The sequence below is a fragment of the Pan troglodytes genome, chromosome 15, assembly GCF_028858775.2.
Source record: "Pan troglodytes isolate AG18354 chromosome 15, NHGRI_mPanTro3-v2.0_pri, whole genome shotgun sequence".
Lineage (NCBI taxonomy): Eukaryota > Metazoa > Chordata > Mammalia > Primates > Hominidae > Pan > Pan troglodytes.
The window spans coordinates 52,656,518-52,684,253 of record NC_072413.2 but is presented as its reverse complement, the minus strand read 5'-3'; the positions used below and the strand labels follow the sequence as shown (position 1 = coordinate 52,684,253).

Below are 27,736 nucleotides of genomic sequence, written 5' to 3'. Positions count from 1 at the left end.
ATCAACAGCAGGAAATCTCTGGACCAGCGCAGAATGGTGAGGGGACACTGAGGCTCCAGCAGAAGGGGAGGGCTGGCCTGTCTTCACAGATGATGTCCCCAGCGTCTTCACATCAACACCCCTCCCTTGGCCTTCACCAGGTCACATGTCCAATGTATTTCTGCTAAGAGCCCCCTCCTCTTGCCTCTACTCAGTCACAGACACAGGTAGGGTAGTCAAGTCACCCGGACACTCGGAGCCCAAGATGCTGGTTGTTAGCGCCTAAGATGGGTTCAGTTGTCTTGGCGGCTCCTTTCTAAGGTATTCACTCCTAAGAACTGTAGGAGTATCAGGTGCTCTAAGTGACTTGGGGAAAACAGAATGATAATATGGCGTGGGGAATGAGAGCACAGATGCTAGCCATGTTGTCTGAGCTTCCATTGAATGAGCTGTGTGAACTTGGGCAATTCACTTAACCACTCTGTGCTTCAGTTCCTCCATCTGGAAAATGGGCTACCTCCTAAGATTGGTGATGTTTGAGTTACTTAATCTTTGTAAAGCATGGGACCATCATCTGGCCCATAGTGAGTACTATGTGGTTGTTAGCTGCTCACCATCAATCTAAGGGACCAGGATCACGCTCCATGGGGCTCTCTCCTACAGGATGGGGACAGGAGGAGACCCAAAGCCCTAAGGCACTGGTTCACAAAGTGTGGAGGAGGGGCATGCCTGGAAAATTGTTAGAAATACAACCTCTGGGCCGGGCGCGGTGGCTCATGCCTGTAATCCCAGCACTTTGGGAGGCTGAGGTGGGTGGATCACCTGTAGGTCAGGAGTTTGAGACCAGCCTGGCCAACGCGGTGAAACCCTGTCTCTACTAAAAATACAAAAATTAGCCAGGCGCGGTGGCGGGCGCCTTTAATCCCAGCTACTCGGGAAGCTGAGGCAGAAGAATCGCTTGAACTCGGGAGAAGGAGGTTGCAGTGAGCCAAGATCGTGCCATTGAACTCTAGCCTGGAAAACAGGAGCAAAACTCCGCCTCAAAAAAAAAAAAAAAAAAAAAAGAATTACAACTTCTGGGACCCTCTCTATAGATCTACTGAATCAAAAACTGTGTTTAACCAGCCCCCTGATGATTTTGATCCAGGTTCACATTTGAGAACCCAAGAAAATCATGGCCTCCAATTCATAGCATTTGGAGGATCGAGTAAGGCTGATGTGAAACCAGGTGGGAACCATGATTTCTTACCAGGAGAAAGGCTAGGAGGAAGCAGTTGAAAGAGTGGCAAGGACCTATTTTTAGAGGAAGTTGTTGGATTTTTTTTTAAGTCAACAATAAATAAGCAAAATGTCATAATATTTCTAAGACAGGGCTGATCTCTCAAGTTTTCTATTCATAGCAACCTACCCAGTTAAAAGCAGCAATCGCTGCATCTAAGGATAGACAGGGAAGCCACGATTTGGCCCGTTTGGGTTTGAAGAGTGCCATAAGAATAAACAAAGTCTGGCCAAGCCTGTGCTGGCTCATGAATCAAACGAAGGTGAGAATTTCAGTTTTAAAGCATCTTTACCACAGGCTCACACCCTCACAAACCACCCCCACACAATCCCCAGTTATGTGCTGCTCCAAGGAGGAGAGTTGAGATGAGTCTGCAGAAGCCCAGAGAAGCCTGGGCGTGAGAGCCAGTACGTTACCTCTAAACGGTTGCTCCGGAGAACCGTTTGGTGAAGTTTGGTATCAACTCACTGGTCTGACGATGAACCCACAAGACATGCAGTAACAGGAGCAAAATTCTCTTGATTAGAGGACCATAATATTTTGCTGAGTTTAGGGGTGAGGGCACAGCTGCTGTCCAGGTTATATGGAGCTCAGCACATTACAGTTGAACCAGGTGTTAGGTGAAAAATCTGTGAGTTGATGGAATGATCACATAAGAGATTGCTCCATCTCCTCCCTCTCCACTTTGTCCTTCTCCTTTTCTTCCCTCCTCAGGTGTCCACTGGGCACAGCTCATCATTATTGAGTGTCTGGCTGGGTATTATGATGTCAGAGGCATCAGCCACAGAGGGTGATGCCTGAGAAGGGACAGCAGCCCAGCCCCATTCAGGGACACGTGGCCCTGATTTGAGCTCCTGTGACATCACGCTCCCTCCAGTTATCTTACATGTCACATCTCAAACATTTAACATCTTACATCTCAAACATTTCTTGAGGCCCTTACCCTCCCGTTCCCCCAAATCAATACGGCACTTAGGGGACACCAAGGCACAGAGACACTTGCCCCAAATCACGCAGTAATGCCCTGGTGCCACCGTGAACAGTGCTGGAGCTTCCTGACCCCTTGTCCAGGGGACCTGGCTGCCTTTTATAGAAAGTTTCCACACACCTTCTATTCCTAACCTCGATCACAAGCATCGCCGGCCCAGATGCTCTGTGTCACCGGCTTAGTAACATACCCCATTTAGGAGCATGAGCACAACTTGTTTGCAGTGGGAATGAATTAACTGAATTCTAGATATTGTTTTTTGGCTGCCTTTTTTTGTTTGTTTTTATTTCAAACACAGCTAACTAATCAGGGCTGTGGACATCGAGAATGCCAACTTTGATTCTTCAAGGAAAATCAGCAGCTGACCACACACTACCCTTCCTGGTCCTCCCCAAGATGCCAAGAACATCCAAAGTCTGCAGTTTTGAGGTAAGAAGAAATACTTGGTTCATAACTGCCCATGGAGGGGCAGGATCCATCTTTTGTCTTTCTTATTCTGCAAGATGACATTAAGAGGAACAGTGCTGAGAAAATGGAAGATAATCTAAAAAACAAAGGTCATCACTTCTTTATATAATGTTAGAAGTTTTCTGGATGTCTTGACCTTGAGGTCTAAAATGGGTAGAGCCTTTGGAGGAGAAGAGATCAAGCCCCTTGGAGTCAGTCAGGTGAAGGGCAGATGTATAACCCCTATCACAGGGTCAGCTCCATGAATCACTGCACAGATCCCACTGCCAAAATCAAGCCCCGGAAAGCACAAAGATTGGAAGAACTGGCTTATTTATCAAACAACTGATGGGCCAGGGCAGGGAGCAACTCCCAGCCAATAAGGTGACTTGGTTTCTCAAAATGACATAAGTGCATTTCAACTGTGTAGTAAATAAAACGAAATTTCATTGTACAAGGGCCCCAACTGTCCCCAATGTGATCTGCCTCTGCTGCCTCCTCATGTGACTGGCCTCCCAATTTAGCGCGTAACCAACTCCCAGTGACCTGTAATAACACTATTCCCAAATTAGAGCTCTCAATTTGACTTGGCTTCGGTCCCTCCCTCAAAGCAAAATAAAGCATCCGTTTTCTTTTTTTCACATTCATAATACTCTCCTTTTGAGTTGCCAACTCAAACCCTGTTTCAGTCAGATTGAGCCCTTCCTCTATTTTTTTTTTTTTTCTGGTTAGCCAAAGAGCCCGATGGAAAAACACCAAGAGACAAAAACAAAAACAAAATCAGACAAAAATTCCAAGTAAGTGACATTCAGCTGGAAAAGCTATGATTCACATGCAAATAAAAATCTCCCTGAATTCACTGTTATATGACGCAAGCCCCTGGCTGCGACATAAAAAGGGCAGGATGAAATCACCCACAATTAAACTTGCTCTGGAATACTGGAATTCTCTGGCTAGGCCTTCCCGACTAATGATAAGAAAACCCCCAACTGTAGCAGAATGAAGCTAATTGTGTTGGGAGCCAGGGCATCCCCACCTCAGCTGATATTCACTCCTGAAACTTCCCAACCCAGCACTCCCCGTCCTCACCCACTCCCTCACCCACATTCAGAATAACCTGCATGGAGACAGGGCTCAGGTCCTCTAAAGGCATCCCTTCTTTCTAGGCAGACATGAGGGATTTGTGCTGAGAAAGCTGGACTCACCACCCTATCCCCCAGGAAGCCAGAGTACAAGAAAGCTTTCACTGTCGCTTAGAAAGATCTCCCTGAGACTACATAGGACCTCTGTATGAGCTTCACAGGAGCATCACTTTCTGATGTCAAGTCCAGGCCAGAGATAGTTTAGCAAGTAACCTCTCCTGACTGGTAGATAATTTAACATCCCAATTCCCTCTTTTCTTCCTCAGGAAACTGAAGCTGATCTGACACCACTTCCTTTTTCTCCAGATGTTACCCTTCGGATGCATACCTCGATCTGCCTGAAAATCATGGAATTCTGGAGATGGAAGGGACCTCAGAGATTTTCTGGTTCTCTCTGTTCTGGTTGTAAGTGTTCTTACCACACACCACTCCCAACCATGGGGAGCCTTTCCACCACTGAAGAGAGCTGGGGTTACTAAAGCCACAATCAGCTTCTCTGCAACTTCTAACCATTTGGCTAAGATCAGTTTTTCTGAAACCACAAAGAAAAAAAATCTACGAACAAGTACTAGCGTACCAATGTTCACGGTAGCATTATTCACAAGTCATAAGGTGTAAGCAACCCAAACGTCCATCAACAGATGAATAGGTAAACAACATGCGGAATATACATCCAATGGAATCCTCTTCAGCCTCAACAAGGAAGGAAATTCCAGCGCATGCTATAACATAGATGGACCTCAAGGACACTGTGCTAAGTTAATTAAGCTAGACACAAAAGGACAAATGCTGTATGACTCCACTTGTACGAGGTCTCTTGAGTAGTCAGAAAGCAGAATGGTGGCTGCCAGGAGCTGGGGGGGCAGGAAGAATGGGGAGTTATTGTTTAATGGGAACAGAGTTTCTGTTTGGGATGATGATAAAGTTCTAGAAATTGATAGCTGTGATGGTCACACAACATTGTGAATATAATTAATGCCACAGGACTGTATATTTAAAAATGATTAAAATGGCAGATTTTATGTTATGATAAAAAAATACAAAAAGATAAATCTACTCTCCCTTCAGGGGAAGACAGCCATTCACCTAAATCTTTTTCAGGCTAACAGTCCCCAGTTTTTTCTAACAATCTTTAGGTGGTATGATTTCCAGGCCCCTGCAGCTTCCTGGCCACCCTCCTCTGGCTACACTTAATGCCTCTTTGAAAACCTGGTACCCAGAACTGAATGGTGGACTGCGCTCAGCTTCTCCTTCCAGGTCCCGCCCTGAGGCACCCGGCTTAACCCCCAAGTCAAACGCTGCACAGAGCAGGCCTGCTGCCTGCCCACTCTGGCTACCAGGCCAAAGGCCCAGGTCTGGAAGAATAAAAAGATGCCACCACCCTACTACCCTGCTGCTGCTCCATCCCCAGACAGCTGTGGGCAGCTGCAGCTGAGAAGTGAAACTAGCAACAGCATCTGGGGGAGGGGGCGGCACCCAGCTGAGCACACTACGCCCTTTCCATAGCTTTCCCGTTTCTGGTGGGCGGAGCGGGTGGGGGGGTGTCTGGCCAATGGAAACAGGGCAGGCCCTCAGGGATGCCTCTTATCAGCAACCCACCGGAAGTCTGTAACCCCCTTCATGGTACGGTGTGCAGGGCAGGGATGGGAGGCACAGCTAGATGTGTGCAGCCCCAGCCTAAGCCAGGCCTGTTGGGCACCACAATGGGCTCACCCGCCTCCGTCCATCTGGAAAAGGTTTGAAAGCTTGAGGCAGGAAAGTTCCCTTTTGCATTTTAAAGTGTGTTGAAACTGAGTAGCCTGGGTGTTGGTCTCATTCCACAAGTGAGTAATCCATTTCCTGAAAGTAAGCTGCTCCCCCTTTGGAAGTGGCCCAGCAATTTGGGGGTGCTGTTAGAGGTGTCACTAACTCGGTAAATATTTATTGGCACGAGCAAGGAGCTTTTCTAGGAATATCGGTTAATTTGCTAAACTAATGGCTTTAAGGTAGCACCCTTGAAAAAAATTAATTCCTTTCCGATGGGTGAGCAATTTATGCCTGGGACAGGGCACCAGACGGGGAGTGTGTTTCACTTACTAGTTAGAATAACCACAGATAAATTAAAACCAGGCCTGACTTTAAAATCTCCACCTTCTTCCTTTTCTTGACTCCTGATTTTCTATTAATATCTGGGCCAGTAATGGATTGACTTTGGAAAACTCTTTTCTATGGCAACATTTTGCTGGGAGTTTGAAATGATGGGGTTTGAAAACTCCCTTTCCTGTGAGTCTTTTGGCTTCTGGGATCCCATACGGATGATCTCATATATCTACCCCTCACTAAGACTGTGCCCACCTGGATCTATCTGGAGACATGCCTCCTGTTCTTCTGTGTAGAGCAATTTAGACTTTCATCACCTGGCTTGAAAAAGCCTTTTGCCTTGAAGAATAAAAACTTGGTTTCTTTATGGCTCAAATGATCACCTTAAAATCCTTTTAAAAAGACTCCTGTGCCACCTTCTCCTCCTCCTTCATGAGACAGGCGGTCCTCAGGAAGGAATCTACATTTTCTGATCCAAACTATGGAGACAGAGTATACTCAGAGCTCTGCCAGGAAGGGGATGAGTTTGTGTGGTACAGGTTGTGATGCAGGAATACATCAAGCTCAGGAGTGATTCTCCATGAAGTATCGTGGATGGTTATAGATCTGATAGAAAAAAAGTCATTCTGGATTCCTGATCTCATGACCAGCATTTTTCCTCAACCTTTCTTGGAACTATCCCTTTTAGTCATGATCTTAGAAATCCTATGTGACTGCCTTGGGCTCCAGACATCACTGCCATCCACTTGGGTCTTCATGACTCTCACTAACCTGGCATGGTCCTGTGCCTCAGACTCCATCCTGCCTCACAAAGGCTCGCACCTGTATTTTCAGCCATCCCTATAAGGATCATCCTGAGATCCAATGCCACTCCCTATTTCATCCCCTTCAGGGGTACCTGGAAAGGAGATGACTGAGAGAGGATGGCCCTCCTTTGGTATCCTGCAGACGTGTATATAATGGAGTCCAAGCCCATGAAGCCCAGAGTGACAGTACACACTCTGTCCCTCAAGACCCAGGCAGGGTACCCTTGGGGCACACAGCTTCCCAGGGAGGGCCCCCTCCAGCAGCACATGACGGAAGCACTGCATGGCAGCCAGCAATGGGAGAGAACAATATGCTGGCTGCAGGGAACACAGGGTTGGTTATTCAGGTACCAGCAATACCAAAACCCATGTTTATCCTTGTTCATTCATTTCCTTTCTTTCAGCAGGCCTATTACGTATAGCATTGCATAAGTCACTGAATGTCTGAAAAACAGGGCTGGCCTATGTTGATAGTGTAGGAATTTGGCCTCTATTTCCTTTTATGCTTTAATTTGGTACATGTTTATCTTCCATTGCATTATCTTTTTACTGTTTTGAGGACACAGCCATAGTCAGAGTGCAGATCCAGAGTGAACACCTTGGAGACTTGATTATGTGCTCAGAAACTCCCCTCTTAAATACTTTTTGGAACAAGCTGAGGTATGCATAAGTAAATGCTTCAAATACAGTATGGACAAGGATTAGCAACCATTATTATCAACGGGGTTATCAGGAACTGGGAAATGTCAGATTCACAAAATGAGCCTTCAATGGGATGTGTGCAAAGAGGGGCACTGGTTGAGAGTTTGGGACCCAGATGGGGTGGTGTGTTTGTCACGTGGCTACCATTGGTACAAGTGTTCAACAGCCACAGGGAAACCTGCTTATTATTCTGTGGCTGCCTCCTACACAGGCATGGCTCGGGGAAGATAGAAAGGCCTCAGAGGAGTGAAAATGGAATCAAACAGAAGAGACAGGAGGCCGACATGGAACTGAGCAAGTTCTGGCTACTTCTGTTGCTTTTTGAGTCAGGGGAATGTGACGTATGGACTCTTCCCCTATAAACTCATACCTCAAGATTCTTCTGTACACACAGCAGACTCCCCACAATCCCAAACATTAAAGGCCACAACCCCAAACATTGTGGGATAAGAACAGGGCTGCTTCTTCATCCGGAGATTCCTGAGTCACACACTAATGAAATACCTACCTCAGGCACATGTTCATAATATTCATCCTTAACACTCTGTAAGGCCAGTCCTAGACCCAGGTACTGCATGTTATGACAGCATAATTATTTTGTGGTCTGTCTTCAATGGCTCTGCATTTCCTCCTAAAGTGGGATATTGCGGCAGTCATAAATCTTTCCATCCTCCAGAGCAGTGGTCTGTCACAGCTTACTTAAACCGCTTATCTTTTGGGAGCATTCCAACTCTTCCTTTGCTTGAACTTAAGCCCTGCTAAACTCATCTCCCTGCATATTTTTCATTCGGGGCTCCATCAAAAAACTAATTAAAATAAAAAAGTTTTCTAAAAGGCAGGGCGTGGTGGCTCACACCTGTAATCCCAGTACTTTAGGAGGCCAAAGTGGGAGGATCACTTAAACCCAGGAGTTTGAGACCAGCCTGGGTAACATAGGGAGATCCCATCTCTATAGAAAATTTTTAAAAATTAGCTGGGCATAGTAGTGCGTGCCTGTAGTCCCAGTTACTCAGGAGGCCAAGGTGGTAGAATTGCTTGAGTCAGGGAGTTCAAGGCTGCTATGAGCCATGATCACGCCACTATACTCCAGCCTGGGTAACAGAGCGAGTCCCCATAACCAAAAAGAAAAATAAATAAAGTAAAATAATCAGTGTCTCATGAGCATAATGATCAATACACACACACACAATCACATTTACCTACTTAATCTCTGCTTTCATGTCTGATTTATTAGTATCTATCATCTGTGGAGTACTTTTTTCAGAAGTGGGCAAAATCTCTTTCTAAACATTATCACATCTCAAATGCAAGACAAGTGGGACTGTGGTGAGGAAACTGAGGCTCATCGTGTTGAAGTGACACATGGTTGGGGGGTTGGGGGGCTGGGGGGGGGGTCTTTCTGCAGCCTTACTCCTGGTTCCCAGCCCAACAGCTGGTCCCCCATCGGCTCACTGCTGAGGTTAAGCTGATGCTTGCTGGAAGAAAGGTCTGCACAGCGAAGCCTTACAGTTTCACTTATGTTCTTGGTTCTCTTACAAAGGAATCTAAACCTTGACGGACATTAGAAATTTAATAATAGTTTAAGAACAAATCCCAGCATGTCTCCAAAGCAATACAGAATCAAATTCTGAAAGCAAATAAGATCCTGCTTTATTCTTCTCTCTCTGGCTCCGCTGGCAGGGTGGGAGTGAATCGGGTGTGTCGAGTGAGGGGAGAAGAGACTCCAGAACATACCATTATGATTATCTAACAATAACAACACTCTTACTGGCAGTGTCCTCTGAAAAGATTAACATGAGGTTTCTTTTACTCTACATGGCAACAAGCTTCTGAAGAAAATAAAGTAAAAATATAAACCGCTTAACTACCAGTGATGCTGGTTTCTTTAAGCTTTCTTAAAACCTTAACATTATAAACTGAGGAATGTGCTGAAATATGCTGGAAGTTTCTTGATCTTGTTTCAACTAACAGTCACTTTTCAATTTCTCAGAAAAGGACATTTAACAAATACGGCCAAACTTAAGTAACTTCAATTTCATTAATTTTCTCTTAAAACAAACATATCAAAAAGTAATGACACAGGAAAAGAATAGCCCCAATACCCATATTGCAACCCTAAACATCATCTACTCACAGTCCAGAAACATACTCAATCTGTCTTTCAGTAACAGACCTGAAAATTACACCACATTGGTAAGAAGCAACTCCACTGCAGATGCGTTAAAAAATGAGTGGCAATTCAGGCCCAATTCACCATGGGTTGTTTTAATAATTTTTATTTTCTGAGCAGTGACTTTTTTCAAATAGAAAATCTGGCAATTGTATTAAAACCAATACTGTTAATTTTCACTTATATAGTTCTTAGTCTACAACTACATGAAGCCTAAGAAAAGATTTCTGTATAAAGAAAAATGTAGTGACCTCAGGCAAGCCTGTGAGATTTTTCCAACAGACACAACAAGGGAATAAATGGTGGGGGGAATTGGGCATGAGCCACCCATGATCTGAAGATAAGGGAGTGTGGCCCCGGTAGGACTGTGAGCACACATGCTCCATCTTTTCTTGATGCACACACCTGTCCACGATCATTTGGCTTCCAAATCCTCGAGGTCACTATCCCATCATGTCCTATCTTAGGCCCAGACAGAATCCTCTTGTCAAATCTTGAAGACTTTCAAACAGAAGTATTACTGTATACACATTCTGAAATGGATTTGATGAGCAGAGGGAAGGGTTACTGTGCAGAGACCAGGAATGCAAAAGGGGTCAGTTCAGAGTTGTCTCCCAATTGCAGACAGGACCTCAGGGACACAGCACTAGGTTCTAGCTCTGGGAATGTAATCTCTTGTGCCTCAGTTTCCTCCTATTAAAAATACACAAAATGGTCTTCCATCACCCGCCACTTCCAAAGGATGACATGGAAAACAATGGTTTGTGCATCTAAAGACTTAGTACTGGGATAATGATAGGCATTCACTTTGGATGCCCTCGTTTAAAGACCTTCACTCCTATAAACTAAGGCCTCCACTTCCATGCAGGCCTCAGGGTAGCCATGGAAACTTGGTCTTTGCCTGGCATCCCGCATCATCTGGAAAGGGGAGAACATGCTTACACGTTCTTGGTTGCAGATTGGTATTTTTAGCATTTTTAGAAAAGACTAGACTGTTTTTCATATAATTCATTTCTCATAATATTAGCACTTGCGTTTTAAGAGCACATAGCAAGGAGCTATTGTTAGAGAAGCCAGGATCAGAATCAAGTGGCTAAGTGATAAGGGATACTGCTCATGCTCTTCTCTTGCTTCTAAATGTCTGCTTTCTAGCAGCTCCAGAATATTCCTGGTCCAATGCATTGTAAACACATTAGAATCACCCAAAACAACTTTAAATATTTGACCTCCTGCTTCAATCTCCAAAAATGATAGAAAAAAACCCAGCTTATCTGCGAGTTTCCCCAAAGTCCTACCAGTCTGTCATAAACAAAATCCAAATCCGAGTCAATAAAACATAAGTGTTCAAACTGTCTGTCTTCCTTGTTTCCCCCACTTCTCCCTGCTATCTCTTGGCTATTTACTATTTTTAAACCTTACATAGCACAGAGAAAGAGGAATGGCATTTGAATGAAGTTTGGAGACAAGATTGAGTCCACAAGAAGGCAGCATAAAAGGCTGGGATTATGCAGGGTTTCAACTATCCATGCTTTCCCTAAAGATCAGGCCGGGCGCGGTGGCTCACGCCTGTAATCCCAGCACTTTGTGAGGCCGAGGCGGAAGGATCACGAGGTCAGGAGATCGAGACCATCCTGGCTAACACGGTGAAACCCCGTCTCTACTAAAAATGCAAAAAATTAGCCGGACGCGATGGCGGGCGCCTGTAGTCCCAGCTACTCAGGAGGCTGAGGCAGGAGAATGGCGTGAACCCGGGAGGCGGAGCTTGCAGTGAGCCGTGATAGCGCCACTGCCGTCCGGCCTGGGCGAAAGAGCGAGACTCCGTCTCAAAAAAAAAAAAAAGATCATATATTCCATACCCCTCCCCACCTGACCTACACACACACACACACACACACACACACACACAGACACACACACACACACACACACACACAAATGGTGACTGCCCAAAATACGACACATTGGTATTAGAGAAAACAGCAGAATTAGGAAGGTCACTTTTAAATTCTCCTCCCTTCTCCCCTGAGGCAGGTCATAAAACCTTCATTCTAGAGGTACCCTCCCTATACCTGGAGGAAAGGAACATCCTTATTTTTAACGACACAGAGATGCCAAGAAGAATCTGAACAAACAGGCCTTGCTAAATTCCCTTCAGTTTATTACCATTAGATCACATCCTCTTGTCCCCCAATCATACTTCTGCACAACTGTGCATTCTTTATCAAACCTAAGCATAAAATATGCAGATTTCTCTGTTTCTTTGGGTCTTCTTTTCTGAAGCCTCCCATGTCATGCAAAACTTATATTTGAATTAATTTGTATGCTTTTCTCTTGTTAAAATCTGTCTTTTGTTGTAGGAGCCTCAGCCACGAACCTAGTGTTGGGAAAGAAAGATATTTCTTTTCCTTTACGACTGATAGACAGACAGACAGAATGAATGAATGCAAATTGCTGAAGAACATTAAAAGCTATTTAGAAAGGATTCAGATACTAGTGTAAACCCCAAAAGACTAATTCAATAGAAAAAAATGCCCTTTTAACCAAACAATTCCAACATAGGAGAGAATGTTCCTCTTTCTTCAAAGCCAAATATTTCACTATGTTTTATAAGACTAATTAAAACAATATTGTGGTATTCGAGAATGTGTGGGTTATGGAGAGGAACAATCTGCCCCACAAAAATCTTCATTTCATCAAGCAAACACCACATCTATGGTGAGAGTTATGCAGGATCCTCGGAGACTTTTGCTTTGTTTCATTAACATTCACATATCCACTTGGTAAGAACCGTAGCTTGGAACTACGATTTCCATTACAAAGCCTCTGAAATGCCAGGAATGAGTCATGGCATTGTGCAGCCTGGGCAGTGCACTGATTTTCTCCATTAACCAGGCGTACATTCTGACAACTTCCAGGAGAAAGCTGAATGAGTCAGTTTCAGGAATAAACCACATTAGAATACTATGTGCGTGGAGGAGTTAGGGTAATAGGGATTGGTTTTTGCTGTTGTTTTGCTCTTTTAAAACAGAAATATTCATAAAATTCATTTCTCTGAAGATAGCAAAATAACATAGATCCACCCAATTATAAGGATTCTAACAGCATGACCAATTTGGTTGCCCAAACATTACAAAGTGTAGTAAAACTGCTAGGATCAAAAATAGCTTTTCAAGGACAGTTCCACAGCCCCCTTAACACACAGAACACTACCTCTGAACCACTTCCAAACACCTTCTCCTTTCCTGATTTTCTTCTTTGGGTGTCTTACACCACCTGACTTTCACAGAGAAATGGGAAGTCAGGAGATAACAAGTTAGATAACTAAACGACGGAAACACATGGCCAGAATTCAGGCAGAGCATGTGCCGTGTTTCAGCAGGAACAACAAACCTGACTATAAAAATGGATCTCTGGCTTCAGTGGGAAGCAAAATGCATAATGCAAGGCTCTAGACTGCGAGGATCTCTTCTGCATCCTGTCATGTTCCCTGCTGCCATTTCGGTTTTGGAAATTGGAGTCCAAATCTCTTTAACCCTACACGTTCTTGAGAATTGCTTACTGTGTTTATGAGATGAAGGCCTAAAGCATTGTCATCCTGGACCACCTACTAAATAAAGAAATCAGCAATATTAGAAGGCTAGCAATTTCCTGGCAAGGTGGAAATATACTGAAAGAACTAAAAGCAGAATAGGCACAGTGGTTCACGCCTGTAATCCCAGCACTCTGGGAGGCTGAGGCGGGTGGATCACCTGAGGTCAGGAGTTTGAGACCAGCCTTGCCAACATGGTGAAACCCTGTCTTTACTAGAAATAAAAAAAAATTAGCTGGGTGTGGTGGCTCGTGCCTGTAGCCCCAGCTACTCAGGAGACTGAGGCAGGAGAATCGCTTGAACTTGGGAGGCGGAGGTTACAGTGAGCCAAGCAAGATTGTGCCACTGCACTCCAGCCTGGGTGATAGAGCAAGACTCTGTCTCAAAGAAAAGAAAAGAAAAAAGAAAAGAAAAGAAAGTACTAAAAGCATAACATGGTTAACATCTTTTTAGAACTTCTGATCTTGTTTGAAACCAATACCATAGGATGATTTGAAAACTGAGTACAACCATGAAAAATGGAGATATCTGAATACGCCAAAGGCACTTTTAATACCAAAATGAGAGGTGAAGTAGTTAGGGTGACTGTCAGGAGCCAGTATATCTCAGGTCGAACATGGAGCTGCTGTGGTATTCAGGGGCTCCTTTGTACAGGATCATACTCAGTTGTTCTCCATCTTTCTTAGTATTGAGCCGCGGCCTTGCTTTTTCTTTTTTTGGATTTGGCCTCTAATGTTTAGGCACGAGTCAGCACGCACAGATGAATAGATTAACTGAGCTAATTTAAGGGAGCCCTCCCATGGAAGGATTCTTTTTTAGCCTTCTATATTTAGGTTAAGGTTTGTGCCTGTGCAAGACACTGACTGAAGAACTGAGTTTTCCAAACCTCATGAGCAAGGACTCTCTACCGTGAGATCTTCCTAACAAACCTCTCACTTGTTCATGGGAGCTCTGATGTCCCCATAACCACAGAGTATTAAAACAGGCCAATTACGGCAAGCTCATTTGTACTGCAGGGTGACTCTCGCCTCACTTTCAAAAATGTGGTGAGCAAATACTGTGTTGGTATTCAGGCTAGTGAATATCCCTATCTGGTGAAACTCGATAAAACTTAATTTGATATGACAACTCTATTGAATTCTACCAGAAGCAATCACTTCAATTAAATCACACAGTTCCTAAATCTCACATTTAGTAACAAAGTAAAGACTTTGAAGCTCTCCCCTGCTGCAACATTGTTTCTCACGTCCTTACACTATTGCTTAGTCAGACCTAAAGCATAGCTAAGGAATAAGTTTAAAGTTTGACTCTCAAGCAAAAATTTCAAAGGTCCTGTGACTTGTTGGTCATAAAATAAGCTGCTCTCCATGGTAGGGGATTCTCTGCCTTTTTTTTTTTTTTTTTTTTTTGGAGACGGAGTTTCACTCTTGTTGCCCAGGCTAGAGTGCAATGGCACAATCTCGGCTCACTGCAACCTCCACCTCCTAGGTTCAAGCGATTCTCCTGCCTCAGCCTCCTGAGTAGCTGGGATTACAGGCACCCGCCACCACGCCCGGCTAATTTTTATATTTTTAGTAGAGACGGGGTTTCACCAGATTGGCCAAGCTGGTCTCGAACTCCTGACCTCAGGTGATCCACCCGCCTCAGCCTCCCAAAGTGCTTGGATTACAGGCGTGAGCCACCATGCCTGGCCTTCTGCTTTCTTTTAAAATCTCTCCCTACTGAGCCAACCACAGTGGCTCACACCTGTAATCCCAGCACTTTGGGAGACTGAGGTGGGACGATCGTTTGAACCTGGGAGTTCGAGAGCAGCCTGCGCAACACAGTGAGACCTCATCTCTACAAAAAATAAATTTCAAAATTCGCTGGGCATCATGGCACGGGCCTAATAGTCCCAGTACTCAAGAGGCTGAGGTGGGAGGATCACTTGATTCCCAGGAGGTTGAGGCTGCTGTGAGCCGTGATCATGCCACTGCACTACAGCCTGGGTGACAGAGTGAGACCCTGTCTCAAAAATAAAATAAAATCTTTCCCTAGCCCACTTATTTGAGTATCATTTAGGGCATAGGTAATGCTAAGGGATCTACCACATTGTCACAATGATAAGAATGTCAATAGATTCTCTTCTCATGTCTTTGACATTTAAAGACATCGGTAGAAAGGTAGACACCATCTGTGTCCTCCTGCTGGCAGAGACTAAACGCCTGCATGGTAGAAACGACACCAGTAGAAACCACACCAGTATCTACACCAGTATCTACACCAGTTTCTACACCAGTAGAAACCACACCAGTACCTGACCAGTGTCAGAAGGGCCTTTAGAGAACAGAATCAATTATCCATTGCCTTCTCTTTTGTTTCACAAATTCTTGGGCATGCCGAAGAGGTCAAGTTTTGAACAAGCTGCTTTTACAGTCTTACTTTTTTAGAGAACCTCATGCAAAAAAATTTAAAAGCAAAAAGCAACTTAAAGGAGCAGCAAAACTCCTGCCCTTCCCTCCCTAAAAATGGAATAAACTTACTTGGCAGTATCTCTGCTGCCACTGAATATATTTACTGCTTAAATGAGACAAACCTCTTGCCAGGCTTCTTGCCGACTCTGCAGGGACCTAGGCCTCCTTTGCATAAACACTTCTTTCCAGAGAAAAGAATGAGAATGCCACACTTTAATATTTTGGCATTCCTTGTTGGATTCAAGTGGAATGCTAAAATGGATTTAGGTCCCAGAGGAGAGAAGTGAATGAATTTTCATCACTCCCCCGACTTAATTCTATGTGCCCTAAGCGGGGCGTCTGATGACTCAGAGTAGGTTCCATGCTCAGATAGAGGCATCAAACGCTTCAGAAAGTAGGGAAGAGTGGCCTCCAGAGTTCAGCTCTCAAAAATAAACCAATCCAGATCCATGAGCTGAGGTCTGAAGTTTAAGAGCGATAGCCATTACTATTTACACAGACAGAAGACCGAAATTTGATCTCCCTTCAGCTCAGTCAATAAGATGACCGGAAGAAGTGCTAGGCTCTCTCTTCTTAGACTCAGCTGCTGTAGATGGCCTGCTGGGGCTGGGCTGCTGCTCCCTCCTAAGGGCTGCAGAGCCCTCCCACCCCTGCCCACAGGACCCAGGGCTTCGGTAGACAGCTTTGTCCCAGTGATGCCTGGGCATCCCGAAAGCAGGTGAGAATTCAGTGGACTTCCAGAGTGTTCCTTCTAAGCAGCTGAGAGGTTAAATGAAACCAGTCCAAATTTCCAGTGCTAAAAGCAGCAGGCAGCCCGCTATGCTGACGCTGCCGTCACAAAACCCATGGTTGAGTACAAGGTAGCCATTATTTATTCATGATCCTGAGAATGTTTTTATTGCCTGTATTGTTTTCTAACTTTGGAAGCACCAAATAAGGATGACTTTTGGTGCAAGGTAGGAGCCAGGACTATTTATATGATCTCATTCTTTCTTACATAATATATTAAACAGGCCCTTTAGGCCTGAGCGTGAAAGAGCCAAATTCTAGCTCTGGACAAACATGTGCTGCTCCCATTGAAATTGGGGTGACTTGGCTGTCAGACAGCTGTGGGGCAAACTTTACTCTTCAGCAAGGATATGATGGATAAAGAATAGTTTCCAAGCATGGATTATAGTGCTCTGGAAAAGAGCCACTGGAGGAATATGAAAGTAAATTCCTTTAAAGCCCAAATCAGCAAATACTTCCCATCATTTACAAATATGCTTGTCTACCTTCCAAGCCTGCAAGGTAACCTTCGAGAAAGGGTCCCAGGTACCTCTCTGGAGATCATTCAAGATCTCTTCCGGTGAGTCTCTAATGCCGGCAAAATGTAACTTGGGCCAGAAAATCACTCTCCTAACTGTTAACATGGTGTTATTTCACTCTTAGTCGCTTCGTGGGAAGATGCATAGCTGGTTTCAGAGCAACAAATTACTTTATAGTTGCACTTCATCATTTCATTGTTCCCATGTTACAGACAGACATTTTATGGTAATTGATCTTGATTTAGTACATATATAGACTTATTTACATGCTACCTTGTTCCAGAAAGAATTTTAAATGACTTACATGTGGTCTTAGAAATTGCCCTACATCCTTATAACCCTTAAAAAATAATACTATTCTTGTCTAATAAGTTAGATTTTAAAAAAATTCATGATAACCTTTATGCAGCTAAAGTTAAAAGCAGATCAAACCTAGTGTTCAAATCCTCCAATTTTTAATTTGGAAAACAAATCCCAGGATGACAGGGCACCCTCTCAGGGGCCCTGTGAACCTTAGTCAGCCTTTTCTGAAGTCTTACGGAATTCCAGCTATAGATAGGTATAAGAGGAGGCAGAGAGTGACAGATTCCACATCATGACAAAGTGAGACGTCTGCAGATGACTGAAAATAGTCTCCCACGGTTGGTTTTAATCTTCCCACCTTCCCTCCACCCTCGTACACCCTTCTGCGCTTAGGAAGAGTAAAGATGACTGCATTTAAGTGGCTGACAGGCATCCCAAGGCTCGAAAAAATTTAAAAGAGGGAAAAAAACACACACAAAAAACAGCTGGATGTAGTGGCATATGCCCGTAGTCCCAGCTACTCCAAAAGCTGAAGTGGGAGAATTGCTTGAACCCAGGGGTTCCAGTCCAGCCTGGGCAACAAGGCAAGACCCCATCTCAAAAAAAAATAAATTTAAATTAAAAACAAAAACAAATTCCAAAGCAGAACGGCTGACTATACCCTGAAGAAAAAAAAAAACAACACTATAATCAGAAAAGGAAGCAGTAGATGGGGGTAATGGTGTGACATTTTCCTTCTCCCCATCTCCCAATCTCCCCCTAACACTACTCTCCATTCCTGCCCCCACCCCAATGCCTCTGCAGCACCACCCCTTCTCTTGCCCCAAAGTTCAGCTTCCTGCTAGGGCCCTGTCGCACCTCTTCCCTGAGGTGTCAATTCAGGCCTATGCGTTGAGCCCCGATAATCCAAGCTTTGATTTCATGCCTGCTGGCAGCTGGTTCATTGCCACATTCACTGGCACTGAGATGTAGAAACCTACTCTGAGACAGGTTCAGATTCAGGCTTCACACACACCCACTACAGAATTCTAGAAGACTGAGTTCGTTCCACGTGTTCAGTAAAGTCCAAGATTCTAGGCCTGACACTTGTCCCAAGCTGCCCTCTGCACCTCTCACCTTCTCTAACCCTGTGCCTCACTCAGCCCAGCCTCTGCCTTGGCTGTGCTTCCTCCTGGACAAACACTGCCCACCTCTCCTTGAAGGCCAAATCTATACCTGTCCTTTGACAAACTCATTTAACAATCACTCCCATTGCACTCACTAGGTGCTGTTCTAAGCACTTTCCATATCTCACTTAATCCTTACAACACCCCTAGGTACTATTATTATCCAGATTTCGAAGATGAGGAAGCAGAAGCATGGAGATGGGACCTAGCCTGCACAAGAAGCCACAACAAATAAGTAGTAAAGCCAAGGTTCAAACCCCAGAATCTGTGTCCCTAACAGTGATGCTGCTGGGCTGGGCTGCCTCTTCCATAAAACTCCCATGTCCCAACTCCAGCTAAAATTAATTTTTCCTTCCAAGTTCCAGAGCCCTTCAGTGATCTCTCTCTTACGATCTAACCATTTTCTGCCTCACTTTCGCCACACTTATCTTTCATTTTTCATCTTTCCTGGCAGATGGTAAGCTTCTTGAAGACAGAATCCATGTCTAATTCAACTTGGGTCCCCTCAGCCACGCCTGAGCTCTGGCACATCCTCGGTGGGTGCCTGTCAATATTTATCGGTGGAAGGAGGGGAAAAAGAATTCACTCAGCTAAGGGATCTCCTGCTGGAATGAGGAACACTTCCTTCTTTGTGTTCATCTCTATGTGGCTGCAATGTTTATATTTACTTTTGTTGTTTTAGGAGCAATTTTAGCTGCTATTGGTAAGGAATGCAGGTAGTCTTGAAGGTCAAAGCTATGTCTTATGAGCATGGGAGGCAACAGCAGTCAAGTTCTCCTCTGTTCCTTCCACATACAAGAGCTACTTGTAGAGGTGGTAACAATGATATGAAGACAACAATTGCAGCAATAACAACAGCTACCATCAATCACATACCACGTGCTAGGCACTTTATATCCTATATTTGTAATTCTTTCAATAAGCCCACAAGCTAGGCTTTATTATCCTTATTTTACAGATGGGAATTGTGATTCAGAAAAGTTAAGTCATTTGGCCGAGGTCAAAAGCTGGTAAAACATAATGCTGAGGCTTGAACCCAGTTCTGCCTCCCCCAGGCTTCGTCTGGCTCCGTCCTCTACACAGCAATGCCTTTCTTAGCCCTGAAGGAGCTTCGCTTTCTGTAGGAGTTAAGAAAGGCAAGTCACCTGGGCCCATTCATTCTTGGCTTCCTGGATTTCGTGGTTTTGGTCTTTTATGTGAAAAGCTACCCTTACACATGCACATTTCTTCCAAGAAACCAGATGAACGGTAACCTACTTTCACAAAGCTCAGAGAGTCCTTAATGACTAGGAACAGACTGGACGGCGATCACAAAAATGTACTAAGAGATTTACAAGAGGGTGGTGCAGATGGGGGCGGGGAATGAGGGATGGGGCCAGACAGACTTGCTTGGAGTCAGACAGGCAGAGCGAGAACTAAATGTTCTGTTCAGAAGAAAGGATACATCACTCTTCATTAATCTATAAAGTTGTCTTAGTTGGGCCACAACAAACACTCAGTGCGTTCACAACGTGGCCACAAAAACATTTTACTGGTCTGGGTGTGAACGTTTTTTCTTTACACAGGAAAAGCAGTGCTTTTCACCCCAGGGGGCTGGGGGGGGGGTGCAGAAGGGAATCCCTCAAAACGCAGCATACACTTAAACATGATTCAGCTCTGATTCATAGAATCTGGAATATTATTCGATTCACTCCGGGATTCTTGGTGGAAAGCGTTCCCTGCATGCTGGCAACGTCATCTTTCCATGCTACTAAGCGACAGACAACTTTCTTTAACATGCTCTGAAGCTCACAATATGTTTAAGACAGACTTTTCTGTGTGTGAGAGAAAAGAGGTGCTAATTATAGGCAGGAACAGCAATACCTAGTGGGGGCCTAGTTAAAAACCAACACTAACAGTGGACTAAAGAAAGGAGTGCTAGCCAGGCGTAGTGGTGCACGCCTGTGGTCCTAGCTACTTGGGAGGCTGAGGCAGGAGGACTGCTTGAGCCTAGGAGTTCAGGGCTGCAGTGAGCGATGATCGCACCACTGCACTCCAGCCAGCCTGGGCAACAGAGTGCGATCCTGTCTCTCTCTAAAAAAAAAAAAAGAAAGAAGCGGTGCTTCTAAAAATAAAGCTCTCCTTAAATATTCTTTATCAGCTTGTTTCAGCCAAACTTGACACATTCGATACACATTTCAACCCTGTGACTTTTTTCTTTCCTGAGCATTCCGTGGAAAGCAGGTGCTCAGGGAGAGCCTCCAAGGAGGACAGCAGCAGCCTCCCCTTCTCTAACGGGCTCCAGGCTGGGGCATGTGAACTACTGAACAGTACCTTAGCTGTGTCTCCTCTAATGAGTAGGATGTAAGGGAGAAAATGTGGGTCAAGGGTTCAGAGAGCTTCATGATGATCCAGGCTGTAGCTACTGACTCCACAGCCCTGTGGCTGCGCCTCCTTCTCCCACGAATGGCTTAATGGTGGTATTTCTCCTCAATTTAAATTAAAGGAAGATAAAGCATGGTAGCCTAACCTAAATGTCCTCTGCTCTATGGCCTCGGGCACTGATTGGAGGTTCAGCCTTCTTTGTGAACATTTCAGAGTTCCCTGTCTGTCATTCCTTCTTGACCCTGCAGCGTGATATGGTGGAGAGAGAAGAACATGGACTCAGGAGTCAGACTCCCTGGCTTCACACCCAACTGTGTCACTCACCAGCTTTGTGACTTTAGGCAAGTTACTTAACCTCTCTTGCCTCGGTCTCCTCACCTGTAAAATAGAGATGATGAGAACAGTATCTATGTCATAAGGATGTTATAGGAAGAAAACCAGAAGGGGGATTAAATTAAAACAGTAAGTGCCACATAGGTGTTAACTAGCATTTTTTTTCCTTCCTATCTTCTTTCTTTTCCTTGGTTTCTACAAATGTTTATTGAATATCCACTAGCTAATACAAATAAATACAGACAGGATGTAGTCTTTGCCCAAGTAAGGACAGAGATAGAAAGCCACAGTAGAAAAAATCACCAGTCTGGCATTTGGGGAAACTGGACGCTGGTCCCAATACTGTCATTAACCCCTCTGTGGCTTTCTCACCTGTAAACTCCAAGATCCTTTTAGGGGTTCTTGACAAATAGAAAATAAGTTCACTGCCAGGCCTCACATATCATGCCATCTGAGCGATTCTACGATAAGTACCCCCTAAACTCCAAGGGGAGAGAAATGGCTTCGAGTTGGGCCAGTCCTAGAAGGCATCAGAGACCCAGAATTTGTGCTCGGCCCTCGAGGATGGCTTGGAGATTGGGAGATGGAGGTGAAGAGAGGCTGTTTCAAGTAGAGGAAAGGTACTGTGCAAAGGCACAAGTTGTATGTAGGAACTAGGCCACAGAGCATGGGGCTGTATCTGAGAACTGGTTTTGGGAAAGCAGGAGGGACAAAAACTCACAAGGTCAACTTGTAGAGGGCTGGTGTGTTATAAAACAATGGGCAGTTTTTGAGGCGGAAATCCGATCAAAACGGCAGTGTGTGGAGATGCATCTGGTGGCAGCCTGCGGGAGGGCCGGGGTGGAGAGAACAGTTGGAAGACAACTGTGCCAGGAAGGCATGAGAAACAGAGGGTGAGGCCCTCAGGGCTCCCGAGGCAGGCGGGCCCACCACTGAACAGCTGTCCAGTCTGGGGCGCTCACGTAACCTCTCTTGTCCACAGTTCTCTCCATTTAAAAAGAAGACAACATAAGCAAAGGCTAAGCATGGATGCATGGTGTGTGGTAAAGACTCAGTAAGCAGGACCCAGAAAATAAAGTAATGGGTGTGAGATAAGCTGTGATTGAAAAATTACTATCCACCTGAGTTACTGGTGAAACAAATTGCACATGACAGCAAGAGAGAGAAGGGTTCCACAGAGCCGTCCCCACAAGTCACTCGCCCTGGGTGACAGGGAGAAGGCAACAGAGAGGCTGGTGATCCCAGGTGAATAGCAGGATGTGGAAGAATGACATTTGCCTCTCCCTGGCTCTTCAATGAGATGACCCAGGGTAACTGGACACTGTGGCTGACTGTCCTGGTCAACATGTGTAACAAAGGCACAGACACAGGACAGAGCAAAGCCAATGCCTTCCCTGTACCTGGAACTTTGACCTACAAACATGGAGACCCCTAGGGAAGAAAAGAGAAGTTCCACCCTCAAACTTTCAGCTCAAAGCCACCAATCATGGATACCATCACATCTCATAAAGACACAGTAAGCATTATCATTTCCATTTTCAAGATAAGGATATTGAGCTGAGGTCACTTGCAGAGTTGGTAACAGCTGAACCCTGAGCTAACGACTTTGTCTTGCACTTGAAAACCTGTTTCTCTCCCAGCTGTCTCTTAGGGCTGTTTTCCCCTCAACCAGCCCTCACAAGCTGACCTAAAATTGCTCTGCAAAATACAAGAGCGTGAAATTAAAAATTAAATAGGTGCTTCTGCATCTATTTAAATCCCATTTATTTTTAATAACTACTGAGGTTAGGCCTTGCACGAAAGGTGAGAAGTTGGTTTAAATCTCGATTTTTTTCTTGGTGGACTAGTAAAATATTGTCATTCTGCTCAAGTGAAGAAAAGGACCACCAAAAATGTTACACTTATTTAACTTTTCTTAAAACTAAGAGTCCATCTCCTGGGCACTTTCTTCCAGGGTCTTAAGCTCCCATGATTTGACAGTGTTTGGTTTGCTAGCTTGTGCCATTCCTCCAACATCTGGGGGTACCTATGTGTCTATAGGCTTATGGTAATCAAAGGGTTAATGCTCCCTGTCAATTGCACAAAAATTCCCATCCTAAATGGGAATCATTTGTCTTCTCAGTTAAGTGTCTCTGACAATACATGCTATTTATAAGCTGATGGCATCTGGCTCAGAATGGGAGCTAATACAATTATAATCAAAATAATAATATAAATTGGTTAGCAGGAGAATGGCCAGGATAAGCAAAAACAATTACAGTTGACTCTTGAACAAGGGTTTGAAATGCGCGGGGCCACTTATACTCGGATTTATTCAACCAAACACAGATTGAAAATACAGTGTTTGCAGGACATGAAATCCACACATATGGAGGGCCAACTTTTCCTATAGGTGGGCTCTGCAGGGCCAACTAAAGCACTTCAGTATGTATGGATATGGGTATCCAGGGGGTCCCAGAGCCAATACCCTGGCGTATATGGAGGGACAACTGTATGTCACTAAGCCTGCTCTAATATGGAAGTTATGAGGAATATATCAGGCCACTAATCAAGACGCCCACACAGGCATTGTTTTAAATCCATGTAGCTTTGCTATAACCAGTACTTCCTGTGGGTCCCTCCTTCCACTGATCTTGGGGCCCTCTCTTCACCTCAGTGACCCAGAACACTTCTGGGATTTCCCCACAATCATGTGCTTCTTCTTATGCCTCATTCCCATAGCTGGGGTGACCCCCTGTCAGTCCTGCTTGGTCAAGGATGGCTTAGAGTCTCTTGCCAGACAATCTAAGAACCAAAAAGTCTCTCTTTTACTAGGTTTTACCTGAACAACGTAGAAGCAATTTGTCTCTTAAACACTCTCCCTGAGCTTTGGGGTTCACATCCTGCCCATTTGTGTCTCTTTATTATCAGAACAGAAAATCCATGACTGTATTATTGCTAAACGTAAGGAAAATGGGGTTTCAGGTTGAGACAAGCCCCTTTCTTTCAAAAGCCTGAAACATCAGGCAGGTAGTTATCTTATCTGTTCTGGGTTTAAGTCAGCACATTTTGGTTATTCTAGACCCAGAAAATCCTCAGAAATCAGGGTTCATTAGGGATGGTTAGAGAAGATGGAGATGGATGACTATCAATCAGGAATTAATGAGGATTGAGGAAATCCAACCAATTCTACCTGGAGATCTCTGTGGCCATTCATCTTTCCCACCATCTGCTCTGAATTTGGATCTATTCCCTGACAGGCAAAAGACAAATCTATCCTTCTTAAAAGTCCACTCAGGTAAAATGTCATTAAATTGTGGTATTGTCCAGAACTGCAGAGAGGAACATTTCTTTTCTAGTTAATCCAGTAGCCATCAGTTGCTCCCCATTAACTTGAGAGAAGCATCTAGTTTATGCTCTAGAATAAAACACCTCACATCTATCCAAATTAAACCCTGAAGAGCTATAACTGAAATGAAGGACAGTCTCTTGTTTATTGGAGGTGGGTGGATTCCTGTTTTCCCACAAAGTTCATGTTCCGGCATACTTATCTTTGGGATCTGCATTCCCTGGGTGAATAGGAATCCAATGATCATACCTGTTTTATGATTTTAAGCATTCCACGTTAGCCTTAATTATAGCACATTCATATGGCTTTTATTGTTAAAGATAACAATCACCTCACTGTAAAATATTATTCTTCCTGAGGGTTCTCAAATACCTCTGTTAACATGTTCCAGTATCTACAGGCACTCTCACATTTTTTCCTGCAGTTGTTTGTGCTCCACTATAGAATCTAGACACGACACAGAGACAGAGGAAGGTCTTTGCAAAATGTTTTTGGACCAAAGAGAACAGAAAACAACTTAAAACACACTGTATTTTAGGACACTTCAAATAAGATGTGTTTCACTACAACCTGATCTCACTTTAGGAGAAATAAGTATTTTCCTGAACTATCTAATGTTAAGTCACGCTTTAAAAAATTAAAGCTTATTATTTTAAGGAAGTGTGTGTGTGTGTGTGTGTGTGTGTGTGTGTGTGTGTGTGTGTTGGATTCACATAATTAAACATATTTAAAACTTTTTAAAGCCAAAGATCAGATCTTCCATGGAACAAGTACTTCGAAATATACTCTGTTGGTCAACTCCAAATGGTTTCTCCCTGTTTATTTCAGAGTCACATCATAGGAGCATTAAGTTCTTTGAACTCAACTACATTGCTTAGGGAGTAAGAAGGAGAGAGAAGAAGAGAGGGGGTGGGGGACAGGAGGAAGAGAAGGAAGTGGGGAGAGAGGGAGGAAGCGCATTTGTGAGAAAGTGTAAAGATGGTTCTGCCCAGTTTCCCTCAATTGGTCTGTGTCCCGATGAGCATGTCAAGGGCGACGTGTGTCTGCGCTCTCCTCAGCCTGGCTCAGTTCTCTGGTAACCTGTTGAGTGAGAGCGTCTTTATATGCTCATTAGACAGGTATACTTTATACAACGCAGCCAGCTGCCGCCCCTATAAAAGACATCCTTAATCCAAACTATAAGTGTATACTCATCTCAAACTTGGTAGAAGTACAGGGGCCATGCCTTATGTTTGAAGATGGGTCCACTGTCTGGAATTCCCAATTATCTTTCCTGTATAAACCAGGAAATTTGCTATGACTTTCAGGTTCTCTTTCTTTAAAGAAGAGAAACAAAACCAAAGGCAACTGAAAAGCCATCTGACCGCAGAATCTGCCTAGATTTTTGACTTTCTCCTCAATCTTTTAGAGTTATCTTGTTTGTATTTAATTTGGCCTCAATTTATTTTTTAGCAAATTCATCATTAACAAGTCTTTTCAAGGCAACAATGTAATTTTCGAGACAGCTCTCCTTTTCACACTCATATTTCATTTGTTTAAACACTACTTAGCTACATGTCTTAGAATAAGTACAACTGGCATACTTAGGTTTGGGAGCACATACTCTCAACAGGCCCCCAACTGAGCTGATGGGATGCGTGGGATGGCTCACTGGAGAGCAGCCCATTAACTGACTGCCATAGATAGAGGTTGGTGCGCTCATTCACAGGGAAGAGAGAGAACATGTTAACTGGCAGATGGACTAAGTGAGCTCCCACAGTACCTCCCCTAGGTTCAACCAAAGAAAGAGCTAATTATCTATTCCAATAATGTAGGGGAAAGAATGACCACGTGAGACCTAACAGTCTCTAACCTGCTGCCTTTCTAGGGATTGGAAGAGTAATTTTGTTTGCTCAGTTTTTGTCTCACTGACTATTGGATAAATCCCCTCCTAAGGTGCAGTAACAATACTACAAATAGGACAGGAAAAAAGTAGTCAAGCTAAGTAGAGAAAAATTATAAGGCAGAATGTATACTTACCTGACGGAACTCATGCTTCATGTGGTGCGAAGGTTCACGTTGTGTCTTAAGATCTTTTGACTAAAATCTTTAATCCCTCAAGTTCAGGCTGGGTTGAAAAATCAGCTTAGTTGCCTTGGTTCAGTACTTTAGACCGTGGTCTATCATTTTACTCATTATTGCTACTCTATAGGGCTTGGATGAAAAGTATCTGAGGTTGGATCCACTCTCAATGTCAAGCACAAGTTGGCTAATTCCACCTCGAAACATTTGCATCTGTGAGGGATGGTATATTTAATGGAACTTTATTTAGCTCTTACATTTTGTTTATTTATAATTTATTATTTACATCCTGTCAACTTCCATGAAGGATTTGAGGCAGCTTAGCTCTTCAGTTAAGCCCATTCTTAATCAGTTTCAGTCACTTCTCTCTCATCCTGCTATGTCCAACTTCAATGGAGTAGTTTCCCCAGTGTGATTAATTAACTTGGACCCCTGTGGTCTGGGACTTCCACTGTGCAACAAAGGCTGTGCGTCTGCAGAGTCTGTGACCTTTGGTTTACTGCCCAGTGCAGGGAGCAGCCCAGCAGCACAGGAAACCCTGGCAGAACTTCCCAGGGCATCCCCTTTGGTGTCCAAGACCTCTCTGGGGGTCAACGTGGGGTGTGCAGACCATGTAGGAATCGCAGGGCCATAGCAGCCCCACACCCTGTGCTGAGGGAGCCAAAGGTGGCCACAAGGACCCTCCCTTGTGACGGATGTAAGACATCAATAAGTGTCCCACCCAGGCTGGGTGCAGTGGCTCAGGAAGTAATCCCAGCACTTTGGGAGGCCGAGGCAAGTAGATCACTTGAGGTCAGGAGTTCAAGAACAGCTTGGTCAACATGGTGAAACCCTGTCTCTACTAAAAAAAAATACAAAAGTTACCCAGGTGTGGGGGCATGCACCTGTAGTCCCAGTTACTTGGGAGGCTGAGGCATGAGAATCGCTTGAACCTAGGAGGTGGAGGTTGCAGTGAGCTGAGATAGTGCCACTGCACTCCAGCCTGGGCAACAAAGCAAGACTCCATCTCAGGAAAAAAAAAAATGAAAAAAAAAAAAATAAGTATCCCATCCAGAAGGAGCCTCTCTGCCAATAAGTACAATAATCATACACTCTTTAATGTGAAACAAGAGAAAGGCACAGCCTCAATCTCAGCTCCCTGTGGACCTCTATCCCTTCAAGTCTCATCTAAATGGAGCAAAATATCCACAGGTGTTATTTCAATCTGCCACTGATCTCTGGGCTGACTAGGTCATCTACC

The 27,736-nt window shown here is 44.3% G+C and overlaps 2 protein-coding genes across 22 annotated transcripts in view; one reads left to right on the top strand and one right to left on the bottom strand.

Annotated features, from left to right (window-relative positions):
- Window positions 1-27,736, bottom strand: part of SAMD4A (sterile alpha motif domain containing 4A) — a 222,686-nt gene that overhangs the window by 99,134 nt on the left and 95,816 nt on the right. For 3 of the 18 annotated variants that reach the window (XM_063792918.1, XM_063792920.1, XM_063792922.1), the window contains exon 1: window positions 1,675-2,022. The exons of 12 other annotated variants lie outside the window; for them this stretch is intronic. The gene's annotated coding sequence lies outside the window, so the exon portion shown is untranslated. Of the gene's footprint in view, window positions 1-1,674; window positions 2,076-27,736 lie in introns of those variants that run through there. 3 more of the 18 variants (XM_063792921.1, XM_063792925.1, XM_063792923.1) reach the window with 2 other exon arrangements.
- LOC134808298 (uncharacterized) lies at window positions 2,044-9,054 on the top strand. Of its 4 annotated transcripts, XR_010150945.1 has the most exons (4): window positions 2,510-2,675; window positions 4,102-4,240; window positions 7,280-7,380; window positions 7,634-8,538. XR_010150945.1 is itself a non-coding variant. In XM_063792926.1 (3 exons), the coding sequence occupies exons 1-3, from the start codon at window positions 2,574-2,576 to the stop codon at window positions 5,268-5,270; spliced, it is 540 nt and encodes a 179-aa protein (XP_063648996.1). In that variant the 5' UTR covers window positions 2,065-2,573; the 3' UTR covers window positions 5,271-6,290. The 4 variants fall into 4 exon arrangements, 1 of the variants encoding a protein (XP_063648996.1); XR_010150947.1 differs by lacking the exon at window positions 7,280-7,380 and having other exon boundaries at window positions 2,044-2,675; window positions 7,634-9,054; XR_010150946.1 differs by lacking the exons at window positions 7,280-7,380; window positions 7,634-8,538 and adding an exon at window positions 4,988-6,290 and having other exon boundaries at window positions 2,065-2,675.

Coding starts and splice junctions, on each gene's coding strand:
- LOC134808298 (XM_063792926.1), top strand. CDS start 2,574: ATGCCAACTTTGATTCTTCAAGGAAAATCAGCAGCTGACCACACACTA. Junction 2,676..4,101: donor CCAAAGTCTGCAGTTTTGAG/GTAAGAAGAAAT, acceptor TTTCTTCCTCAG/GAAACTGAAGCTGATCTGAC. Junction 4,241..4,971: donor TGGTTCTCTCTGTTCTGGTT/GTAAGTGTTCTT, acceptor AACAATCTTTAG/GTGGTATGATTTCCAGGCCC.